At 33.5% G+C, this 26,500-nt stretch overlaps 1 protein-coding gene across 3 annotated transcripts in view; it reads right to left on the reverse strand.

Moving 5' to 3' along the window:
• LOC115225708 (glutamate receptor ionotropic, kainate 2-like) overlaps positions 1–26,500 on the reverse strand; it is a 1,130,247-nt gene that overhangs the window by 772,230 nt on the left and 331,517 nt on the right. For 2 of the 3 annotated variants that reach the window (XM_036499016.1, XM_036499022.1), the window contains one exon: positions 19,305–19,744. In XM_036499016.1, coding sequence (XP_036354909.1) covers positions 19,305–19,452 — 148 coding nt within the window. In that variant the 5' untranslated portion in view covers positions 19,453–19,744. Of the gene's footprint in view, positions 1–19,304; positions 19,745–23,282; positions 23,509–26,500 lie in introns of those variants that run through there. The other variant, XM_036499020.1, reaches the window with a different exon arrangement.

The raw sequence follows: 26,500 nt of genomic DNA on the forward strand, positions 1-26,500 counted from the left end.
AGCATGCCCTGGCAAAACCCCTCAATATTCTCTTCCTGAGCTTTCTTGCGAATGGCAAACAGCCAAGCAAGCTGAAGGAGGGAATAATATGCCCAATACATAAAGGGGGAAGTAGAGCAGATGCCAAAAACTATAAGCCTGTCTCTCTGACTTCACACATCAGCAAAGTCATGGAACGGATAGTCAGAAAGAAACTAATCGCATTCCTTGACGAAAATAACTTGATGAGTAATACCCAACATGGTTTTCGACCAGGTAGGAGCTGCCTGACCCAGCTCTTACAGCATTATGACTGTGTGTTGAGGCAGTTACTCAAAAAATCAAATGTGGAGGTAATCTACCTTGATTTTGCAAAAGCTTTTGACAAGGTGGATCATGGTATGATATGCCACAAACTAAGTGACCTCGGCATAGCTGGAAAACTTGGAGTGTGGTTGCATGACTTCCTGAAAGATAGGAGTCAGGCAGTAGTGGTTAATGGAGCAACCTCTATGAACATACAAATAGTGAGCGGTTTTCCACAGGGCACTGTCTTGGGACCACTGCTTTTTATAGTGGCCCTCTCAGATATGCCCTCAAATGCCCGGATAGCCACTCTGGCGAGCTATGCAGACGATACGAAAGTCTCGCAGAAAATACAGAACCCCAGCGATGTTGCACACCTGCAGCAGGAGTTGGACTCAATCTACAGATCGGCTGAGGATAATAATATGCAGTTTAATGCTGAAAAATTCCAGGCCCTGCGCAACCAGCATCTAAAACTGAATATTAAACTTACTGGATACACCGGTCCACAGGGAATTTCAATCCCAGAGCCTAAGTCTGTGAGGGACCTGGGTATCGACATGAGTGATGATACCTCTTTCCAAGTGCACATTACCAGGATGGTGACAAAGTGCAGACGACTGGCTGGATGGATCCTAAGAACATTCAGAACCAGAGATAAGGAAACCATGATGGTCCTCTGATGGACATTCGTCTTCAGTCGCCTGGATTACTGCTCACAGCTATGGTCACCCACCAGTGTAAAATTAACAGCGGATCTTGAAGCCATCCAGAGAAGATTCACAAAGAATATCGCCTCTTTGCAACAGCTCAGCTACTGGGAAAGGTTGAAACAGCTAAGACTCTACTCCCTGGAGAGAAGACGGGAGAGGTATGCAGTAATATATGTCTGGAAGATCCTGGAAGGAATTGTGCCAAATTTTGGCATTGTAAGCTACACCAATGCTAGAACGGGACGACACTGCATAGAGCCAAAGATCCCAGCAATGCCATCACGCTTCAGGACCAGCTTCTGCAACAGCCTGGGTTTCAAGGGCCCACAGCTTTTTAATATTCTCCCAAAGAGTCTGAGTTACTTGTACAAAGTAGATGTAGCGGTTTTTAAATCAAAGCTGGACGTCTTCCTGTCAAGATTCTCAGATGAACCTACCTCACGGCAAGAGGTGCAAATGAGAGTAGCTGTATCAAACTCCATTCTTCACCAAGTGCCACATATTAGACGAGGTTCGTCGTAATAACAGTGTAGCACAAAACGGCGGTGCATCAGCATGGCCGCAGCGCTGAGCTGAAACTAAAAAAAAAAAAAAAATATATATGCATATATATATATATATATGCATATATATGCATATATTATATATATATATTATATATATATATGTATATATATATATATATATATATATATATATATATTATATATATATATACATGCATATATATGTGTGTGTAGATACACACACAAACGCACACAAGTATATATAGAGCGAGAGGGGAGATAGAGAGATAAAACAGACAGAGGATGTGATAACAGTCGAGATGGTCTTATGTGTGTGTGAGTGAGGTTCACACGCACTCTCATACTGACACACACTAGCTCGCGCGCGCATACGCACACATAATTAAAGTAATTTAGCATTGTAGAGAAGTGCACTTCTGGTGTTTGTTCTAATGTAAATCTCCTAATGTTCCCATTTGCCCCTTGTAAACCAATTAATGTCATAGATTCTCTCTCCTCCCTACTTACTATCTTCCTTCCTTCTCCCACCCTCTCTCTCTTTCACTCTTGCTCTCTCCTTACTAAGCCGTTTAACAAGATAAGGTTCGTATGTAACTAGTCATTACGTCCACGATGTCAGAAAGGCTTGAAATTACAGCTGTTATTTGTTAACGTTTGCTTTTAGTATTTATTAACGCTGCTGCTAATCCTTATGCGTGCGTGAATGTATCATTGGATGGATGCATGCATGCATTTATATCAGCAGGTATATTTGTACATAGATACGTTTGTACGTATGCATGTAAGTATACAGGTATGTACAGTCTCCCTGTCTGTCTGTCTCTCTCTCTCTCTCTCTCTCTCTCTCTCTCTCTCTCTCTATATATATATATATATATATATATATATATATATATATATATATATATATATATAATATATATATATATATGTATATATATATATGTATATATACATACATACATATATGAATATATACATAAATGTATATATACACGTAGGCAGATATATATTTTCTGCACGTGTATATATATTATATATATATATATATATATATATATATATATATATATATATATATATATATATATATATATATATCTAAATGTAATTATGAATTATTATATACATATATATATATGTATGTTATATGTTATATATATATGTATTTCATATGTATACTGTATATATATATGTGTGTGGGTGAGTGTGTGTGTGTGCTCGTGTATCTATATGTATGTTTTTGTTCGTAAGTATTTTGTCTATATATTCATGATAATAATCAAAGATATATTGGGATTTGGAAATTATCTGAGGCAATATTAGCATTTCTATCAATTTCCTCCTGTGTTTGTAGCAACATAAGTTCCTATCAAATCTTCACATCGTTTAATTTCTCTTGCTTGAGCAGAAATTAATATATTTAACGTAATCAACGGAAAGGAAAGGAAGTAACACTTCGTATGCAAATAAGAATGAATTCTGAAATGTTAGCATACTTTTTAATCAGAATATTCGAAGTGATAGACAGTATGATAAGTGTATCTTTCTTGATAAGGTACTGAAATAGATGTGATTCCTATCAGTAGAGAATGGGAATCAATTGTATTTTGCTAGATACAGGGCATTGTCTTGATGGTTATTTTTTATATTGGAACGGTTATTGCCTCTTGGATAAGAACATAGCGTTTGTAGCGGTAAGACTTTGCGCTCAGTCACGCAGCGTAAAATTTCAGGTACATATCTTCTGCAAAAGCTACACTTATTTCTGAGTTATAGATTCATTCTGACTTCCAGTTTAACATTGCTTATTGATTATTGCGGGTATTTAGAGGAATCTGTTCTCCTTCTATCGTTTCAATCATCATTGATCTCCGAATTGTTCTCTGACCTGTATAAAACATTCTCTGTTTTGAAACCCTCCAAGTTCTCTTAGACGCAGTCCTTCCAATTGCATGTAAATGATAAAACTAATATCGCTTTGCCCGATGTTTTAAATGGTATGTCTATCATGGATATTGAATATAGATAAATTAGTAAATTTTACGATAGTGAGTAAAAATTATTCCATCTTCATATTTATAAGTCAGCTACTTTTAATTTGCACCAAACCGAAATATCTGTCAAACGAAATTGTGAGAAATTTCTCCTTTATTCTTCGCATTTGGATCGTGTGTACCTGACTATGCTTCTGCTCACGTGTTTCTTATTTCAGTTTGGAAGTTTGGAAGTTTGGAAGTTTTTGTTATGTCAATGTGTGTGATGCTGTGTTTGCACATGCTTGCATATATGCGTGCGCGTTTTGCATGTGTGATTTCTTTTGGTATGCATTTTTGAAAAACCAATGAATTCAACACCTTCACTTTGCTCATGACTCCAACAGGAACAGCAAGTTTTAAGTATACTACATAGAGCATGAAATCCAGTCTCTACAAAACCCGTATTTGAAAAATGGATTAAGTATTAATACAAACTGGGTGGCTGAGTTTGAAATGAAATTCATGACCATGATAAGCAAACAGTCGATAAATGAACTAAGATGTGAGAGACTTTAGGTGATCGATCAGTCGACCGTTTTCATTCAAGGCGATCGAAAATCATAAAAACAATACATGGTGTTGGATTGTCAGATTATTATAACATCGGATAGGTTACTTCGCTGTACAGGTTCTCAGTTTGTTATTTTTTTTTCTTCTGATTTTATGCTTCACGAAACAGGGTGGCCTAAGAACCATACATTTGACAATACATGAAGAAGAAACAATAAGCACAGTATAGCTAGAGCGCAATGCAGGTCAGAATACTGCATGTTTATCTAGGTTTAGACAACAGCATCAATAATGAAAACAACACCCGCAACATGAATAGGGGTAGCACTAACAACAGAGAAATAACTCAGAATAGCACTAACAACAGAGAAATAATTAAGAATAGAATCCTATCATAAAACACAGAACAGAAATTCAAAGCATACCAATCTATCAGAGATGTCGATGTTTTAATAGACTGTTTACATAATTGGTAGCAAGTCGAAATATTTGCCTTATTAGGGGCTTCAATTCCAAAACAGTTGCACATAGGGCAATTGTCTAAAAAATGTCTAAAAAATTGTCTAAAAAATGTGATTTCAAAAGCTTGAAATCACATTTATTAGGTGGAAATATGGAAGCCTGAAGGTAGCCACTTCTCTGTTCTTTGGTGAGAAATTGAATCAAGAACATTGATTAACATATATCACAATCTGGTTGTTCCTTGACTTTACCAAGTTCTATTCTTTGCAAGCATTATGACTAGGTCACTGGAATGAGGATCACAATCTCCGTCTTCCAATCAGCCTTGGTGGCTCTGCAAAACTTATTGACTTTTGTCTTTCACGTCTGCGAAGGCAAAATGGAAATACTAACAAGACAATAGCTTATTTCTAGTTCTTATATATTTAGAATCATCAAACAAGTTATTGAACTGTTTATAAACATTCCATAACTTGTTTATAAAATTTATTCAATACACCGACAGAATATAAATTAAAATTCATATGCTCTATATTTATAGTATATACAAAGTTCTCTCTTTCAAAATCATTCTCCGTTCTTCCTTTCTTTTTTCCTCTCTTTTTTTCGTCCTTTCTTTCTTCTCTCTCACTAAATCTTATATCTGTTGGATGTCGTTTGTGATTATATTACTACTTTTATAGATATTTACCCTTCATTTTCAAGCCATTCTATTCATGCGTACATATATAGAAATGTTTGTGCCTACGTATGTATGCAACTATCTCTCTCCGTCTCTTCCCCTCTCTCTCTCTCTTTATATATATATATATATATATATATATATATATAATATATATATATTATATTTATAATATATGAATATATAGAATGCATAGCCGTATGTATGTATATATATATATATATATATATATATATTATATATATATATATATATATAATATATATGCGTGTATGTGTGTGTATGTATTTATGTATGCATGGTTATAATAAGGAAGATAGTGATACAGTGAAATCATCGAATACATATATTTAAAGTTTACATAATATATATTAGGAAATCTATACATTACGTATGACTTCTTGAGATAAAGCATTCCAATGTTATGAAGAAATTAATGGAAATATATTTCTACATATGTATGGTTAGAGCAGTAAGTCGGCTATTAATTTCGATTATATATAGCCGCCATTGTATTATAACAAAGGTACCATCTAATCCACCTAATTTCAGGACCAGTTTTTGCAATAGTATACTGTTCAAAGGCCGACAGCTCTTTAATGCCCTGCCATAAAAATTAAGTAATCTGCATTAGGTGGATGTAGATGTTTTCAAAAAAGTAACTAGACCTCATTTACACAAAACCGGATTAACCAACAGCACAACGTGAGGTGCAGACGAAGGTAGTGGAATCAAAATCCCTTGTAGACCAAATATAACAACATTTGAGACAAAGGCACATACAAAAACGCAGACACACAAATACATACGTGTATATGTGTGTGTGCATGTGTGTGTGTGTGTGTGTGTGTGTGTGTGTGTGTGTGTGTGTGCGTGAAAGAGAAAGAATATGCTCAAGTAGAACAATTCAAACGTGTTGAGGTTTCCAAAATGAGGAAATATTTCTAATAAATATTCATCATATCCAAAAATACTGCTTGATAGAGCAAGCTATTAAAATATAAGAATATCAAGTAAAAAGGGTGTTATAGGCATGTATAAGATAAAATCGTATATATAACACTGTAAACAATAATAAAAATGAAGAGACGTTAAAACTTCAAAATAGAATTTAATATCCACATATGACTGTTTCAAGGGCAATAGAAATATGTAAGAAAAACATTAATAATAATAAAAATAATAATAATAATAATAATAATAATAATAATAATAATAATAATAATAATGATAATAATAATAATAATAATAATAATAATAATATAATACTTGGATTAGAAAAATGCGCCAAAGTAACCATGAAAAGAGGAAAACTAGTTAAGAGTAACAACATCACACTAGATGAAGCAAATGAAATAAAAGAATTAGACCAAAGCCAAACTTACAAATACTTAGGAATCCATGAACTAGATAAGACACAACACACACAAATGAAAGAGAAAATAAAAAAAGAATATTATAGACGAGTTAGATCAATACTAAACACAGAGCTCAATGCTAAAAACAAGATAATAGGTATCAACACTTTAGCTGTCCCAGTTATAAGTTACAGCTACAATATCCTTAACTGGACACGAAATGAACTGACCAAAATAGACAGGAAAACAAGAAAAATAATGACAGGATCTAGGATGCATCACCCAAAATCTGACATAGAAACACTATATATACAACGTATAGAAGGTGGTAGAGGCCTTATACAGCTGGAAAACTACTATAAAATAACCACCATAGGACTGCAAAAATATCTACTTCAGAAGGAAGGAAAACTGATCCAGATAGCGGCAAAACACGAGCAAAACAAAACTGTTCTCAGTATTTAAGAAAGCTGACAAATACAAACAAGAAATCATACCACCTAATAAACATGAAGAAGAAGAAGAAGATGAAGAAACAACAAAAGCTATAAAAAAATGAAATCCAAACTAAAAATAGAACAGCAACGAAGCATGATAAAACGATGGCAAGAAAAGCCCCTTCATGGTAAATACTGGACTAAACTAAACGCAAAGAAATAGACAAAGAAAAATCCCAGCAATGGTAGAAGCTCAGGACTCAAAGCAGAAACAGAGGTATTTTTAATTGCAGCACAAGACCAAAGCCTCCCCACCAGAAATTACCAAAAACATGTAATGAAAAGAAATATTACAAGTAACTGCAGAATATGTGGAGATGGACAAGAAACAATAAATCATATTATCTCTAGCTGCCCAGTCCTGGCTAAGAAGGAATATATTCACAGACATGACAGAGTTGGAACTTACATACATTGGAAGCTATGCCAACATTATGGAATAACAACAGAAAAAAGATGGTATAGGCACACACCAGAAAAGGTCACAGAAAACGAGAAAGCAACCATACTCTGGGATATGCCGATACACACAGATAGAGAAATTAAGGCCAACAGACCAGATATAGTTGTCAGAGACCATGAAGAAAAAAATGCTTTCTAATTGATGTATCAGTACCGGCAGATGACAACGTGTCTCTAAAAGAAATGGAGAAACTCTCAAAATACAAAGACCTGGAAATAGAGGTAACTAGAATGTGGAATCTGAAAACAGAAACAATTCCTATCATAGTAGGTGCATTAGGCATGATAAAAAAATATTCAGACAAATACATAACAAAAACACCAGGACTTACAAACACATATAACATACAGAAAATTGCACTACTGAGCACTGCACACATCCTACGCAGAACACTTTCCATACAATAACCATCAGAGCATCACAACAAATCACAGCACATACCCAAGGCACACAGAGCTGCGCTCAGTAGTGAAGTGAAAGCACGCTATAAAAATAAAAATAAAACTACTGAATAATAATAATAATAATATAATAATAATAATAATATAATAATAATAATAATAATAATAATAATAAAAGTCATGTATCACCATTCTCATCAATGTAGACAAATTTAAGGAAAACACCACACCAAACCACACACCAGGGCACCACATCACAGCACCCAAAACACCTCCACAAACACTAGCACTGACAACTTTCCAGCACCCATACTACACACCATCAGCCCCAAACCCACACACCATCATCCACAGAACAATACATTACAGACACTCACACTTATATACGCACACATCTATACGTCAAAGTCACTAGACCCTATCCACACGCACATGCACACACGCACACACACTCACATACACACACGCACACACACTCACAAACACACATGCACACATACCTTCATTTTGGGATCACCAGTACCTTATTATCTCCCCTTCTTATAGCTATCCTGTCCAACTCACTATTTACAACCAGTCGCAATGATACATAGCTAAATCCACCAGTTTTTTCTCTCTCTGATTCTTTTACCTTCGGTTGAAGAGCGTAAGCTTGAAACGAACGTCAAAATAATACACCTGCTTGTTTATATACCTTATTCTTTCCCAAGAATTTCATCTCTTATGTCCCTGTCGTAAAGCTTCACTTACACGCCATTTAATTCGTCGTTAGTCGAAAGATGCCTGTTGTTATTGCCCTGTTGTTTGTATTTGTAACTGCGTACTATTTCTATGTTTATTTCGTCCTTGTTTTTTTATACATTCGCTTGCTTTCTTCCAAGGAATCTAGGGCTCTTAGCTTAAATTTACTTCGGGGTGGCCAGACTGGAGCAGTCTCGTGTGTAACCGGCCGAAATTGCTGTTGTCGCCTGTTACGTTCAAGTTCTATTTTTTGTTTTCTTATATATATATATATATATATTATATATATATATATAATACTTTGTATTGCATTACTGATATATATATATATATATATATATATATATATATATATATATATATATATATATATATAATATATATCAGTAATGCAATACAAAGTATTGCCTTCCAGTAAAAAGTAGCCCGTGAGGGAAAAATACACAAATTAGTAAATAAATGGCACAAATATCGGTACTTAGTTGTGCCATTTATTTACTAATTTGTATATATATATATATATATATACGCATATATATTGTGTAAAGTCCCCTCCAGTCACAAATACAGAGTCCGGGCAAGTTTGTATGTGGGATACCAGCATTCTCCCATGCATAAGAGTCTCCCCTCTTCATGCCACCATTGTCCAAGGAAAAAACAAATGTAGTGACTCCGAATATTATTATGTGTGCACGCTACGTCATAAATAATGAAAGCTTGCATAAAATCATTTCTCTTAGTGTGACTGGGTGAGTGAATGTGTGTGTATGTGCGTGTGCCTGTGTGTGTGTGCCCGTCCATTAGTTTTTGCGTCGCTCGCAAAGATCGCTAGCTCTACTTTTCTAATGTATTTATAGTAATCAGGTGTTTAGTTACGAGATGCTCAGGATGTTTACTTCCTAGATACGAGACGATAAATATTAATTATCATCATAATGATTAATTCAAACAAGCTTAACAGAACATATCCGTATGTAGGAAACAAATCCAGAAGAATTGCTGGGAAATATAGGGTATCTAATAGGAGATGTTATCTTTGGGTGTTTCTATAAACCCGAATATATATCTGGCGCCGTGAATGCAAGCACTAGCACCTAAATATGCATGTAAGCCTGACGCTTATGTGTGCTAGTTTTATATGATGTATGTGCTTGTGTTAGATACTTGTTCATGTGAATAAGTGTTTGCAATCATATTATTGTAAATTTATTGGTTACTATCTTTATAAATATGGCGTAAATTACTTCTCACTATTTTATCTCAATATAACTGTGTCTAAACACTTATACACAAATGCATGCACAAACTGCCACATACGCATACGTGTACTATCCAGCACGAATACATATGTGCGTATTCATGTAAGTATAATGCGGCAGTGTGTGAGATAAGAGTGGAGAAAGTGTACCAGCGTTAGTTGGAAGGTTATATAGCATGGACATCTGAAAGTGTTTATCGAATTAAACAGCCAGCTAGAAGCTTGTATTAACTGGAACTTCCGTTTGCTAACTTTGTTTTACAACTTCGGGAATGCGGTACAAATTATACAAAAGAAATTGTATTAAAATAGAGACTTGATACAAGTAATGTGCAAAGATAAATGCTTTCATGATATACACAACATCCTACACATTGCAATGCCGGGGAAGCGACGTAGAAGGATAATTCGTTAATTTTTCTTCTCTTTAATGTAAGTAGTACAAAGTATGATATAAACAGCCGGAAATACACCGGAGATAAGTATGGTCTGAAATGAATATCATCAAAATCAGAATGAAAACACTTCCTTCTGTTTTATACACAGATTAGGTGAGTCGTACGTTGAAAGACAAGACTGAAAAGTCTTCAAATTGTTTTCGAATACAGATATATGAGTATACATACGTACACGTATAGGTGAACTCACACACACACACACACATATGTATATATATATATATATTATATATATATATATATATATATATATATTATATATATATATATATATATATATATATATATAAGCATGTAGGTTTGCATGTTCGAGTCATCAGCGACTAAAGTGGCAATCCCATCAAGCTTGCTTGGTGAGGATGGTGAATATTGGAAATACTAGAGGACTAAAAATAAGACCTGCCCGAGGACAGAAGAGATTAAGAGTAGTCAACGACCATCCAACAAAATGTGTACATGTGCATGTATGTATGTATGCATGCGCGTACATGCATACATAGTGTCCAGGTGCACGTTTGACACACAGAGAGTGGGAGGCCTGTCTTTTATTGCCACCACATCTCTTTATGAGCGGGAAACGCTGAGAGAGACTGACACACTGACAACATTGGATGTAGTAGACTAGTTCTTCTTATTGCGTTTATTTTCAGAGAATAGGATTTGATTTGTGCAAACCCTCTCCTCACTATCACAAATCATCATACCCAGGCATTGCTTGAAAAAAATAGAAAAGCTATCACAAAAAAGGCTGGTGTGGGACCTTCGATCAGGCGATGGCAGTTCTCAAATGAGTTTGCAGCCATCATGTATAAATACACATACACATAAAGGCAGGCTGAACATTTCATATGATGACTATCCAGAGCTGATGCAACAGCTATCTTGCAAAAATTAATTTCAACTCCTTTGATTAATATATGCATTGTTCCCTTTCCGATGAACCAAAATCTGACTGTTCAAAGTTTTCAAACGTAATAACTAACAACTTCTGTTGAAAGTAGACACACTTTAGTAAGATGCGACCTGTCACCTCCAATACAGGAAACAATGATTAAAGCAATCACTTGTATTACCAATAGCCATGGAACAGAATTAATATTTCCCCACATGGTGGTGATTAAAATACAATTTTATGAATTATACTAAATGTAGACGTATATTTTCAACTTGCTTTGCAATAATGCTTTTTGAGTAAATACGATACGTAGATATGTATTTTAATAAGATACTGTTTCTATTAGAAATAACGGATATATAATATGGCTATATATATATATATATATAATGGCTATGTATATACATATGGTGAGAGAGAGAGAGAGAGGTTATAATAAGAAACGAAAAACAAAATACAAAACACCACTCGAAGAAACATTTAATTTAGATGGAGAATATAAACACATAGAATCTTTCACGATTGATTCTAGAATAGACAGGCATGTTGAACATGGTATTGTGCAAGGATTAATTAATTTAATTATTTCGTCATCGGAGATGCAGGTGTCAAAATGAAGAAACGTCTCAAGTGAATGATATTAATAATTTCCGGTATGTCAAAAAGTATAGATGCTCTGAGTGAGATATATATGCATAGATCTGGTTGACATATATGTGGATAGATCTCCAAAATGATATTTTCCATCCCTACCACGCTCCAGATGAGAAATAAATTATGTAATCATCTAATCTTATAACTTCCCATCTGTTCTTAAATTCATCATAGCGTGTCCGATAGAAGTTCCTATCTCTCACTGCCAATTAGGAAATAATTGAGCAGTATGCCGAATTTGATAACATTGTAATAACTTAAGCTGGTTATAAGAACTCGATTAGTATATCTCAATATTAAGTAAACCTTCCTCACCTGGATCTCTCATTGTAGATGCTTCTATCTCTATAAATAAAACTGAAAGGTTTCCACCTTGAACTACCCGTATAAATCCCTTCCGTCCTTTCCTAAATTTAACCCTCGTGACAAATCCGCTCGGCACGCTTCCAACTATATGATCTTGGGCACGAATTTTGCTCCCGCCCAGAGGCATTCGAGTCATTGTTTGCCAACCTACTCCAAGGTATATGGGAGTAGCCACTTAAAACAAAACAAGCGTAATCTGGTTTCACCCCGCACACCTTAAAATTAATGTCCAAAGAAGGCTACCCAAACGTATTTTTCGCAGTTACAAAATCACATCCCTAAACCGGGTACTCTTCCCTAAATCTTGTCCAATAATTGGGCTCTCAGCATTGCAGAAGTCATAACTATTATGCAATGGAGCATTCGCATAAACTATAGAAGCTGGGTCTAATTCTCGAAATACGCTGAAGGAATATCATTATTTTGTAATGAGTTTGATATTCACGTAATATTGTAGAGTAACAAATTCAACTGAATCTTACTATATATATATATATATATATATATATTATATATATATATATATATATATATAATATATATATATATATATATATATACATATATATATAAGTGTGTATATTTGTTTATCTATGTACATACCTACTTGTTTAGCCTATATCTACCCATATACGTATATAGGTGTGTATTTGTCCATCATGAATAAGATAGGGTTTTATTGAGTACGTGCATACAAGTATTTATATATGCGTGTGTGGAGTGTACATATATTCTCGTGAGAATGTATACACGCATATGTATGTTCACGAGATATTCCAGCAGTACTCCTTTAGAATGACTATGACCTCTAGCATAATGTGGGTCCTCATTTCTATGCCAGAAGTTTTTGCTTTCAGCGAAACTCATTATACACCGAATGCATGAATGTATGAATGAATTAAGGAATTAATGAATGAATGAATGAAAATATACCGTCTTAGAATAAATATGTAGTCTATAATATCCAAACCAGAAATTGATTAACAACATATATATCTCTGACATATTAAAAGTAAATTTCACCTCGGCAGAAATAGATATCAGTGTGAAACTCCAGATTAACTGCCGCAAACAAATTCACCCAGCGCTCTGGAGATTCTCGCAATTAGGCACCCTTTTACACTGTATTTAATTATTACAAAACGAAAAAAAAAAAAAAAGAAACATTTAACAGCAAGCTCCCTGCTAGTTGCCATATCCAGTAAAATTCTAAAATGTTGGCAAGCACATGTTTTGCAATCTTCTACTACATTTTATATGTTTCTTTAGACGAATATATATTTTGGAACGTATAAAAGCAGAAATCCAATTAACGTGGCATAAAAATTACAAAGGATTGTGAAAAAAGATTATTTTTAGATTCAGTTAAGAAATACTTGAACATGCTGAAATTAATTCACAGATGTGTCTACCTAATAATATGTGCGTGTGCAAGTGTCTGAGGATGTACGTACATGTGTCTGCGTATGTGCTTATGTATATGTGCATATTTACATATATAGGCATATATACACATGAATGTATATAAATATATATATATATATATTTTTATATATACACATACGTACATCTGTGTATAATTATATGCATACATGTATATACACAGAGATAAATACATACATATATATATATATATATATATATATAAATATGCATATATATACATATATGTAAATATATTTATATATATATAAATATGCATATATATACATATATGTATGTATATATATATATATATTATATATATATATATGCAATAATTTTGATATATATTTAAAATAATATAAATTAATTAATCTTATATATTGGCTTAAGTTTTTCATTGTATGATTTGCCTAATAGTGGTTATATCTCTAATTTAATATATGTGTATATATATATATATATATACATTCAGACATGAATATAGATATACACACACACACGCATATACATATATATACACACACACACGCATATATATATATATATATATATTATATATATATATATATAATATATATATACGTACATATATGTAAATATGTAAAATATATATGCATATGGATACATACGCATATATATGTATATATATATCTCCGAATATATACATATATGTATTCTTATGTCAATAGATATATATGTGCGTTTGTGTAAATGTGTATATATAAATAATGTATGTATATATATATATATACACATATATACACTCCCACACACAAATATATTTACACGCATGTGGTTTTCTTTTTCCATATTCTAATCGAGCTTCTGTACAAAGATCGACATTTCTAGAATATTTCACATTTGACGTTATAAAATTTTTCGTGGGAGTAAAGAAAATTAATTTACTTCAAACAAATAAAATCATGTATCTATGCTCTGTATAAAATAGCTTCCAATTTAAACCTTCTCCGAATCCCTATATACATAATTTACGAAACGTATCCCATACACAGTCGCATATATATCGCCATGATAGATTGTTACCCACTACACAAACTTTTTCTCTCCTTGTTATTTCTGTGCCCCTTTCTGTAGAAGAGCGTAGGCTCGAAAGGTAAAATACGTTTTCTATTCCTGAGCGTTATACTAATACATCTGTTTGTTTTGTACACCACGTGTCTTCGTCTTTTGTTTATCTCGTAAAATCTCCCTATATATATATATATATATATATATATATATGTAAGTATGTATTTATGTATGTATAGGTAATGCATGCGCTTATGTATGTGTGTATGTATGTTATTTTAAAGGAAAATGTTAATTGGTTTTGTAAATTGTAACTACTGGTGTATTCCTCAAACCAAAGAAACCTTCTTTCAGGCTGTCGTATATTTGTTTTTGAAAATACACTTTCTAGCCAGTCTGAAATTACGAACGTACCTGCAATTAATGTTTTATATACCACTCTTCACTATATATACAACAAACAATTCATAGAAGTGAATGCATGCCTGCTTAAACGTGTACAGTTCTTGATGACTCCATGTGTTTATGAGGGAAACATATCTTGATCTAATTATGGCTCCTTATCTTACATATATTGATTTCAAAATTTTGGCACAAAGTCAGCAACTTCAGTGAGAGCTATAGGTCTATTGCATCGATCCCTGTACTCAGATGGTACCTATTTTATCGATCCAAAAGGCCGAAAGGCAAAGTTGACCTCGGCGGAATTTGATCTCAGAACGTGTAGACAGACGAAATGTTGCTCATTATTTCGCATTGTGCCTAACGATTCTGTCAGTTCTCAGCCTTATTTCTACTATTAATATTAAATGGTGAAACTATCGCTCATTTACTATCGTATTTCGTATTCTATCCCTTAAACATATGTTTTGTTCAAACATAAGGATAAAATGAATTGTACAAGCTATAGATTGAGTTAATCTGGCTTTGAGTGGTATACAACTTGACCTACTTAAATTTTCTTGTACCACCAAGTAATTAAAATAATATGTTCTGTTACATTCCAAAATCAGTTTAATTATGTCCAAAATCTAGGGCTATATCTATCACAAGTCAATCCCTACTATTACATGTATGCGTGTGTATGTCACGATTCTATGATTACTTTTCCTAAAATATATTTGAGGAACTATCAGACACAGATTTCCCATTTCGCATCATCTGCATGCACAGGTACAACCTTAAAAATTAAAGTCATAAAACCTAGATCAATGGACATTAAAGCACTTGTGCAAGAGAAATGCGTACCAGATTGAAATATTGTAATACATATGCTTTGAAGATGTATAATTCTTTTTTCCTATTTATGATGTTTTGTATAAATACACTATATGCTGTAAAATATCTAGACAAGAAAACTCAGGATTCAGCTGTCGAATGAGTGGCAGACAAATAACGTCTTAAACAATTCCCAGAACCGGAATTATACCAGTCTACTAATAAGGCAATTGCCTGGATTCCAAACCCCTATACATTAACCACATATGTGTATATGTATGCATATGTCTGTTTGTGTGTGCAAGCGTGTGTGTGTATATGTAAACATATATACAACCACATGAATAGAGGGCGTGAAGTGCGACGAGCTGTCTCGATAACTTTACACCTCTCTGTCCACAGAGAGACATTTTCTCCATAATAAAATATAGTGATTGGCTATGTTGCGGTTTCGAGTATACCTCGAGCACACAGCAACTGGTAACAATATTGTATTTATACACATCGCTTCTTAGTGCTGTCTACACGCATATACATGTATGCGTGTGTGGAGGGCGGGGGTTGGAATTACGTGAAAAATTTTGCTAATGAGAAAACAAATAATTTTTTGCTCTTTTACAAAACAAATACGACACGCTTTAGGTGCAAAGTAATTATTAATTAGGCGTTTGTTGTTTCATATTTATTTGGAAATATTTTGTTATAACATTCTCACTTGGCAACAGGTTTTCCGAAATTATACAAAATTGTCAGAGATGTTGAAAGAGAAAGAAAATAATCGTGTTTCGTCTAAAAATGTAAGCAAATTAGGATATATGTAATAATATGTATCCATACATATGTGTGTGCGTGTGTGTGTGTGTATTGCAACTATACATCTAAACTAATATATAGGTATAATTTGTACAGGAATACGCACACACTCAGACACACACACATATACACGCACTAACATAAACATATATATGTATATATATAGAGAGAGAGGGGAGAGAGAGAGAGAAAAGGATTGGGTGAGAGAGACAAAACAAGAAGGAATCTTTTATTATATGTTATAAATAATGTGTCCTAATTTGTTACACCTAATATAAGATTACCATAGTTTCATTAATGTATCATATTCTTGAGGTACTAATCTTTGCCAAACACTACCAAATTTGAATTGATCGAAACTGCACAATCCAAATGCTAACTAACCTTTTATAACCCCTAATTCAAAAACACATTTGATTGCTAAACTTTATTTTATATCTCACTGTGCGATATATAATATAACGAAGCAATTGGGAAGAACACGTTTTCGACGCACTACTATTACTATTACACGAGACTCAACCCTCTATATGTTGGATAAGAGTGAACTGCTTAACAACAGGGTCTACCAATCGCTCATAGTTACTTAATTTATAACAATGAGTCAGTCCATCTTTAGTCAACTGGGTAATGATCGGAATCCTTCCACAACATCTTCCCTCTTTAGAATCAGTCTCCCCAATCTTCTCCCCCTTTAAATATTGTACTCCGCTCCGATTTTAATATCGCTTACTTTTAGTGTTCAATTCCAGTGTTTCCGTTCTTTTCGGCTTTCTAGTTCTAGAACGTGTAACTTCTAATTGTTTGGGTGTTGGTACCACAAAATTGTCGTACAATATTTCCATAGGGATTCCACTGCGCGTAACTGCTTTTCCCGTAAATCATTTCTTCAGCTCGTTGATATGTCTTTTGTATGCGACATCTTTTCACTTTACCAGGAATAGCATTCTTCCAATTTGTTTAATTATTACACTGCCCGCCCAGTTTTCTTTACAAAATCTTTAGGTTAAAAAAAAAAAAATTTCTCACGTAACTTGAAGAATTTTGAAAGGATCTTTACCTTTTGACCTACAGATTTAAAAAAATTATTTTTTGTAACTAAGTAATTTCAAAATTCGTATACTGGTAGAATGTGTCGTATAAAACATCTTTTACTCTTAGCATTTTTGAGAAAAACTTATATTTACGAAGCAATTTCACGTAAAATTAATCCTATTTCGGTAATTTCAACCAATCAATAACGTGTATTCCGCTGAATAAAATTACTGCCGCTGTTTGTCAACAACAGCTATCGTATTTTCCATGCGAGCAATGTCAAGCAATCTCCAAATATTTCACTTATTCAAACGTAGAGACTGTAGATTATATTATTCTGCAATATATAACACAATGCGTTGAAGGGACTACATTGTTTAACTGTATTAAATAATTTGCACTTATATCAAAGTTTATTGTACTTGTCTGATGAAAACAAATTTAAGTTGACAATCTTGAGCCGTAGGAAAAGAACTGGCTTGCTTCTAAATTATTAATATTATTATATTTATTTAAGTGACAAAATTCTATGAACTAAGTTACCTGTGAGTGACTGTATTATTCTCTGTGAACTTTAATTATACTAGCGCCGTTGGAATATTTCCGCATATAATTCTACATCTATTTTGGAATTTGTTATAATTATTCTTATAATTATGTTCATAAACACTCATCATAACGAGAGTCTAATTATACAATCGAATGAATTTATTTATTTTTTTTACCTTGATAACTATTTTCCAACGACAGTTACAAATCTCTATATTTCCAAGAGCACGGTTTTGCATTCAGTTAGAAAGGAAAGACTGGTTATTTACAGATCAGAATTCTGTTCAGATGATAAGTTTACCTTTATGAATCCTTGGCTAATCCCAGTTGATTTCGACCATTTGATAATCTTTTTTCTTTTTACTAACGTATATACTACTGCGTCTATTCTACTGTTGTGGTTCTGAAGGTTTAGAGTTTTAGATGATGGATTCAATAGTTCTGATGTTCCTCATACACTGAGAGAAGCTTGGAAAAATATATGAAGATTAAAAATAATAGAAATATCCAATTTTAGTGACTGAAATTTCTTCACGGGTGATTGGATCTGGGATATATCGTTCGTTTAAATAAGAAAATATCAATTTACCTCTGTTTCAGATATACCAGATTATAATAAATATTTGAGTTCAACTCTATTAAATGATCGACTGTAAATAATTAGAAAACATTCGTAATAATTTTCGTTTCATTTTCTTTTGATGGATACAGTTATTACAATTAAAGTATACGGCAATAACATTCACAATTTCCTACAAAATATGAGACACACTGCATTTGCTAGAAATCAAATTTCTGTTATGTTAATGATACTGCCGTAAAATTGCATGATTCTTAATTAGTGATACTATCATTGTGCATATTTTATCGAAGATGATATTTTTGTTATAACTTGGTATAAAATTTATATTATAAATGGGACTTACCGACACGAATTGTCCTTGGAAGACATTCCACAGAACGAAAGCTGTAGGTGCATATAATAGCTACAAGAAATATTTGTACTCCCCAGATATTTCCGTTCATCTTTATGGTTCCTCTTTTGGTGTACAAATCTTGTTCTTCTTTTGGCATTGCTATTTTGTGCAATTGCGTTTTTGAAAATTCAAATCGCACAAATCGTAAAGCCCTGTAATTCCTGGACTTATTGAATTCAGGTCAAGTTCAGTGTTAATTTCATGTTGACATATATTTAAAAGTTACTAATTTTTGTTTCTTTTGATACCCACTGGTTATCCGTCTCCGTCTTTCTACTTCTAATCTCCACCTATGTTTTCGTAAATATCACCATTATTCACATATTTAGACCTTCCGAAAATAATTTCAGCGTTTCAGAATTCATATTTTTTCTGTTCCAAGAAAAAATCTGAAAAACAATCAATAAATAAATATATATAGATAAAAAAATATATAATGAAAGATAAAGTATAATATATTTACATATAAAAATCTGCATGAATTGTGAACCTCAAAAAGTACGAATAATCACTTCCTTAAAATAGTATTCTGAGAGACTTTACTTAGTGACGTAGTCAATTGAACGAAATCTTGCAAATAAATGATAGAAAGATTATCAAACGCTTTTAGGCAAGGTGTACTAAAACTGGGACACGAGAGATCAAATGTGGTCGATAATATATTTAAAATTGTTATGATTAATGAAAAGAGAGTTGTATTGTAGAACTGGCACGCGATGTATTTAATTACTAGCTTTAATTACTTCCGCTTAGTATGTTTAATAAGTATTCTGAGTCAAACTTGACATTCATCTATTCCAATTACCTCCTGGTATAATTTATTTTTTCAATATGTTACTCCATAATTCACAATAACTATTTACAATATTCCTAATTGCAATAGGAAAAACAAAGCAATTATCTAATTAGAAATGTAAAACGAGTAACACTCAAAGAAGTGCTTCTGAAAAATGAGTTCTTGTGTTTATGCTTGAAAATGTGAAAGGCTATTCATAGCTTGAAATTTACATAAAGTAAGACTTTATGTCATTGTCAGCTATACGATATCTTACGTCACTTAGCAAAAAATGAAACACTATTATCATTGTTATTGTTGAGTTTTAGAAATGAGAATTCAAAATAAGTCTTTTTTCCTTTAAAAAGAGAAAATTATTTGTGAAATTCTCAAATTTTCACTGTCTACGTATTATTCTGTATAGAACGCTCTCCAATTTGCGATACATTATTTATCACAGAAACTCTCATTTCTTAAAGATAATTTTAACAACAAAAGCAAAGCCATTGTTGAGAAAATTGACGATATCTAATGCTTTCAGTCCAGTAGGAATTAAATAGAGAACTCATAACCACCTTACCACATTCGATTATATGATGAAATTTCAGAGATCATTAAATCTGATCATAAAATCCGATAGTCCACAGTCTTGTATTGCAATATCCATCATTGGAATTTATAATAATAAATATAATTGCGTATTTTGAGAGAGATACCTGTCTAGATATCTTAAAGTAGACAATGGCCGACTATACTGAGTCCTATTTTTTAAATTTAAACTTAATTTTTGGACCCTCAGAAAAACAACCTGAGATTGGTAGTTGGATTCGCAATGTAAATGGATTAGATGAGTCTGGTACTTCATAGTTTCTGCAAATTAATGTTATCAAGGAGATACTTTTTTTACATTTTGTCGTCATCTGCTGGGTAGACTTTTCTTTCGGTAAATCAACGTTATCATAGTACTTGATGCTATTAACCAGGTAAGAACCATTAGCACGTTTGGCATAGGAAACAGGTATGGAATTCAAAATGAATGTACGTAGTTAAGTATGCTATGGAATCATGTCGGCACTAAAGAAATCGAGATTTCTTTAGTAATAAACGAAACAAATCTCTCTAATATATTCGTTCGACTTTCTGGTATGAAGGGACATGACAAGCAGCCAAATCAACTCTAGAACTGGGTCTACGCTATATATATCTTATGTTTTAGAAAGACTAAGTTGATCCAGGTGAATTCGTACTCAAAACCTTGGAAATGGTCGTCAGTAATGTATTTATATGATGTTTCCTAGATTTCTTACGAATCTTGCTAATCCAAAATGATTTTAATAATTCTAATAATAAATATTTTGCCTATTATTTCATTGTGGCAATGTAAACAGCAATATTATTTATTACGTATTAGCAGCAATTCTTTTTTATCTATATACCTTTGTATATTTTGTCCATATGCTAAGTTTATACTATTGCATGTAAATATGCAAGTTAGTGAAAAGAGAAGCAAGCGAATAAGTGGAGTTTTCAACCTTATTATAATGAACATTGAAAATAAAATGCAGATAATAATTTCCAGCAATTTGAATTAAATAACATCCTAATCTGCCACGTTCAAAAATATGATAATAACTAGTTTAACAGATATGTTTCTGAGTTTCTTGAAGTAATAGTATTATTTTCGATTTTAATCATTATTTGTTCTTACTTTTTTTAAATTCACTTGGCCTAAAGCAAAACAATGAATTCAGTCACGATGTTAAAGATAGATTTGCACTTGAAACAAAGCTTAAGGGACAGTTAAAACTAAAAACGAAAATCCAAATTCGATTTAAATACATATACTAGGATTTCTTTCCAAGACGGCAATTCACTTACTCCAATACATATATATATATATATATATATATATGTATTTACATATACGTTTCCATGCATACGTATACACAAATATACATATATATATATATATATATATATATATATATATTATACATACATACATATTTTCTTAATTTTATTTGTTAGGGAATAAAAATTCCGGCATAACAGGGGTTCAAATTATTGTCAATGAATAAATATATATATATACATACAGACGCACGTTTGTGAGCCTGTACATATATTCGTGTGTGTCTGTCTTTCTCTGTGCATGTGTGGGTGTGTGTCTGTGTGTGTTAGAATATTTTAACTGCAGGTGGAGAGAAATCGTTTTGTCTCATTGTTTCTGGCTATTTCTAAAATTTCTAAAATAATATAACATTTATGTATACGCATGAAGTGGGCAAAAAAAAGAAGAAAAAGGAATAGAAAGATATACAAATACATGCATGCTTATGTATAACTGTGCGTGGGTCTGTCTTGCGTATGTCTGTAGTTTCTAAATTCAACCGTGAGATAAGCTCTTATTCTTCCGTTTTTATCTGCCTACCTTGTTTATTTATATACCCTTGTATCTATATCCCACTCAAAATTTCTACACATATCAGAGACACTCTCTCTCCCTCTCTCTCTCTCCTTCTTTCTTCCTCCGTCACAAGCACCCACACAAACACACATGCACGCACATAGAAAAGCACAGCTATCTCTCTGCCTGTAACTTGCTGCTTCTTTGATTTATTTGCGCACGTATGTATATTTATATATAGAGAGAGACTGACAGATAATCAGAGAGACAGGCAAACATACAGACAGATAGACGGAAAAATGTACATAGATGCATGCTTACGTACATACACATACACATACATACATTCATACACCCATCCATACATATATACATATATACGCATACATACATACACACATACATAGAAGTAAATTAACGCCAGTTTATATTTATATTCCCACCGCTGACTCATAGTAAAAATATATTTATTTCGTTTTTCTATTTTCTAATTATATACGGTGTCCTAGTTTTGTTTCCTGCACTCAACCCGGAAAAATTGAAAGATATATAAATAAATAAATGCGTGATGATGATGATGATAATAATAATAATAATAATAATAATAATAATAATAATAATAATAATAAAATAATAATAATAATGATAATAATAATAATAATAATAATAACAATAAAAATAATAATAATAATAATAATAATCATTATTTCAGGAACTGAGCAAACAAAAGTAACGAGATACTTACAAATTTTCCAGACACATGAAGGCTAAATATCCAACACACTATATTGAATATATACACAGATGCAACCAAGAAGGAACTACGAAAATAGTCAAATTCGAAAATATCTTTCTTGCTACATGACACTTCTAATGGTCTTACCATTATTACTGATGATATTTTAATACTGCGTAAACATCAAACATCTAGATTTTTTATATACAGCATTTCGGGAAACATTTCCTGTTTGTTTGTTTCTGATTCACATGGTGTGTGTTTTTGTTCTTTGTATTAATTATATAATTACGTTTTTACTTCACGTTGTAATCTCGAAAGATCAAAATTTTGTTCCATCACAAAAGGATTAACGCAGCAACTGTAGTGCAGATTACTATAATCGGATTAACTTTAATATATTTTAATTATACACATACATACACACATATTGAAATACAGGTACACATATACATTTACAAAATCTTAGAAACACATAAAAACACAAACATATATTGACAGGTATGTATAACTATAAGCACACACAGGTAAACATAACTCTAACGTACAAAGTCGTGCGTATGGACGCAAGCACTGTTGAAACCAGTATGTGTCTGAGTGAGCCTGTTTACACACACTCTCACACACACTCTCTCTCTCTCTCGATCAATCTCTCTATCTCCCTATCTATCTTTCTGACAATCTATCTATTTATCTTTTCTATTCTATTCTATTCTATTTTATGTATCTGTCCGTGTGCCTGCTTGTCAATTTCTTTTGGTAGATAGATATGTTTCTTTATTAGCCACACAAGGCTGAACAAAGAGGTGACAACTTACAAAGTAGAGCTTTTCTTTGCGTGGAGAAAAAAAGGTGGGGAGGTTTTCGATCAAAAGGGATCGTAAAAAAAGAAAAAAAAGAAAAACAAGAAAGAAAAACGATCAATAGGGATCGTGTATCACAGAAATGTCATGATGTAAAGTGTAAGGGGGAAACAAATAATGTTTACCCCTGGAAGGAAAAGCCTACGGAAAAGACCACGGTAACCTCGGCCAATAATGCCACATGTTAACACACGGATTTGCAATAACTAACTCTCTGTTTTAAATTTTTCCAGGTTCATAGGATTGTGCTCAAGATGTCTTCGTCATTCATACGTGCCATCCTTGCTACATTCACTCATCTTTTTTTTAAACATTCGCTAGACAAAATTTGCCTCTCTACTCTCACATTCCTTTTCAAGTGATACTTGAAGAAATTGATAAGAGATTGACCAGAGAGGAAAGTGTTTGTCTCTTATCTTTTCAGACGCGTCCGCCAGATACGTTCTTTCGCCGTAGCCACAAGTATGATGAAAATAGATCTTCTTTCTCGTTTGAAGGAAGGAGGCGTGACGATATTGACGATAGACTCGGCTGATAAACCGACTCGACCCACACGTGACAGCAGTCGTTCGACATAAGCCCACTGGTCGGAAATGATTGGACACAGCACGAGCGCGTGAAGAACGGTTTCGTCGCTCGGACCGCATCTCGGGCAGGTCGGCCCCGTGTTTCTCAAGTGTGCTGCACAAACGGCGACCACACCTGTTCACCGTCGTCTACGTAGAGCTGGAGATATCACAGTCTCAGCGCATGCCTGCGCATCATCAACCACGGCCGACCCACCCCTCCTTTTAACGGATGTTGACAGCAAATGGATCGTCTGTCCACGGGACGCATCATTTCCAAAAGAAGCGGAAGAGAGTGCGTTCTAGTTTGGTGATGGTATGGTCGGGACAAGGCACGACAGTCAGGCAGCAGTACATGACGGCTGTGATGTACGTGTTCGCCACCTCCGCCCGACCTTTTAGAGACAGTTTCCTCTCGGCCAATTACCAGGAGATAGTAACCACCCTACTCGTTATTTCGTTCCAGTCTCCGAGGAACTCGACCGGACCGTCGGTCCAGCGTCCCACGACGGAAGCACTGGTGGACGGCATGGGCTTGCTTCTTCAGGTGCCGAACCGCAAGTCCACTTACATTTCCCCGTTGATTTTCGCCCCTGTAACCGCTTCGTAGTCTTTCAGTATCTCGCCGACCAGTTCCATGTGCTTTTGGCTGAACACTATGACCGTGACGTCGTCCGCATATGCAGACACGCTCAGATAGATAGATAGATAGATAGATAGATAGATAGATAGATAGATAGATAGATAGATAGATAGATAGATAGATAGATAGATAGATAGATAGATAGATAGATAGATAGATAGATAGATAGATAGACAGACTGTTTTGGCTGTGTGGTTACAAACATTACCTAGTGAACGTCTAGTTTTTGAGTACACGCCGACATCGTGACACAGTAGACAAATGTCTTCTGCTGTAGCGTCAGGTTGACTGCATGTTATGGAATGGATGTAGTACACGGAATTGAAAATAAGCCGTAGTGCAATGTAATTGTATGTGTATGTGTGTGTGAGTGTGTGTGCATGCGCATATATACTTCTATGTGTGCGCGCACACGTGTGTGTATATATATACATATATATAAGCTTCTTTTCTGTTATGTTCTTTCATATGTTTCAGCTCAAATGCTGTATCCATGATGGAGTAGCGCCAGTTGCTAGCGGACTGCTACGTGTGATGAATACATACCCGTTAGAAACTGTCTGAGTGCTGTACCATTAAGCTAAACGACCCCCTGAAGGTTTTGCATCTGAAAATGCTAAGAAATAAGCTGGCATGCAATTCAAAACACAGTTGCTAATGTGAGAGAAGAAAACAAGGCAATGATAACGGGTATATTTACATGGAGAGGAATTTAACGCAATGAACATAGGTGAGCTACGCCTACCTTGCGTGGAATACATAGGTAAGTATTGTATAATTCAATATCAATTTATTTCAACCCCCCTAAGTCAAATATCAGTTGAAAATATAACTTTTAACATCTGGGTTTTTAATTAAAAACCAAGAATTCTGCCAAATACCACTGAGTAACCATCTAGCAACATGTGATCGGAAAACATTTATGATATTCCCATTTCATAAACTTTACACCCTGAAGGAAATTGAGAGAAAACTGAGAGAAAAGGACTTTATTAAGAAATTCAAACCCAAGCTTAACAAACAATGATTAAATTAATCTTACTTGGGACTTAGAAATCCTATCCCTATAACTAAAACACAAAAAACCTCTAAAACGTACTGCTGTCATCATTTCTAAAAATAAACATTAAAAAATGTTTGGAATCACCTCAAAAA

Source organism: Octopus sinensis, linkage group LG2, assembly GCF_006345805.1.
Source record: "Octopus sinensis linkage group LG2, ASM634580v1, whole genome shotgun sequence".
NCBI classification, from domain to species: Eukaryota; Metazoa; Mollusca; class Cephalopoda; order Octopoda; family Octopodidae; genus Octopus; species Octopus sinensis.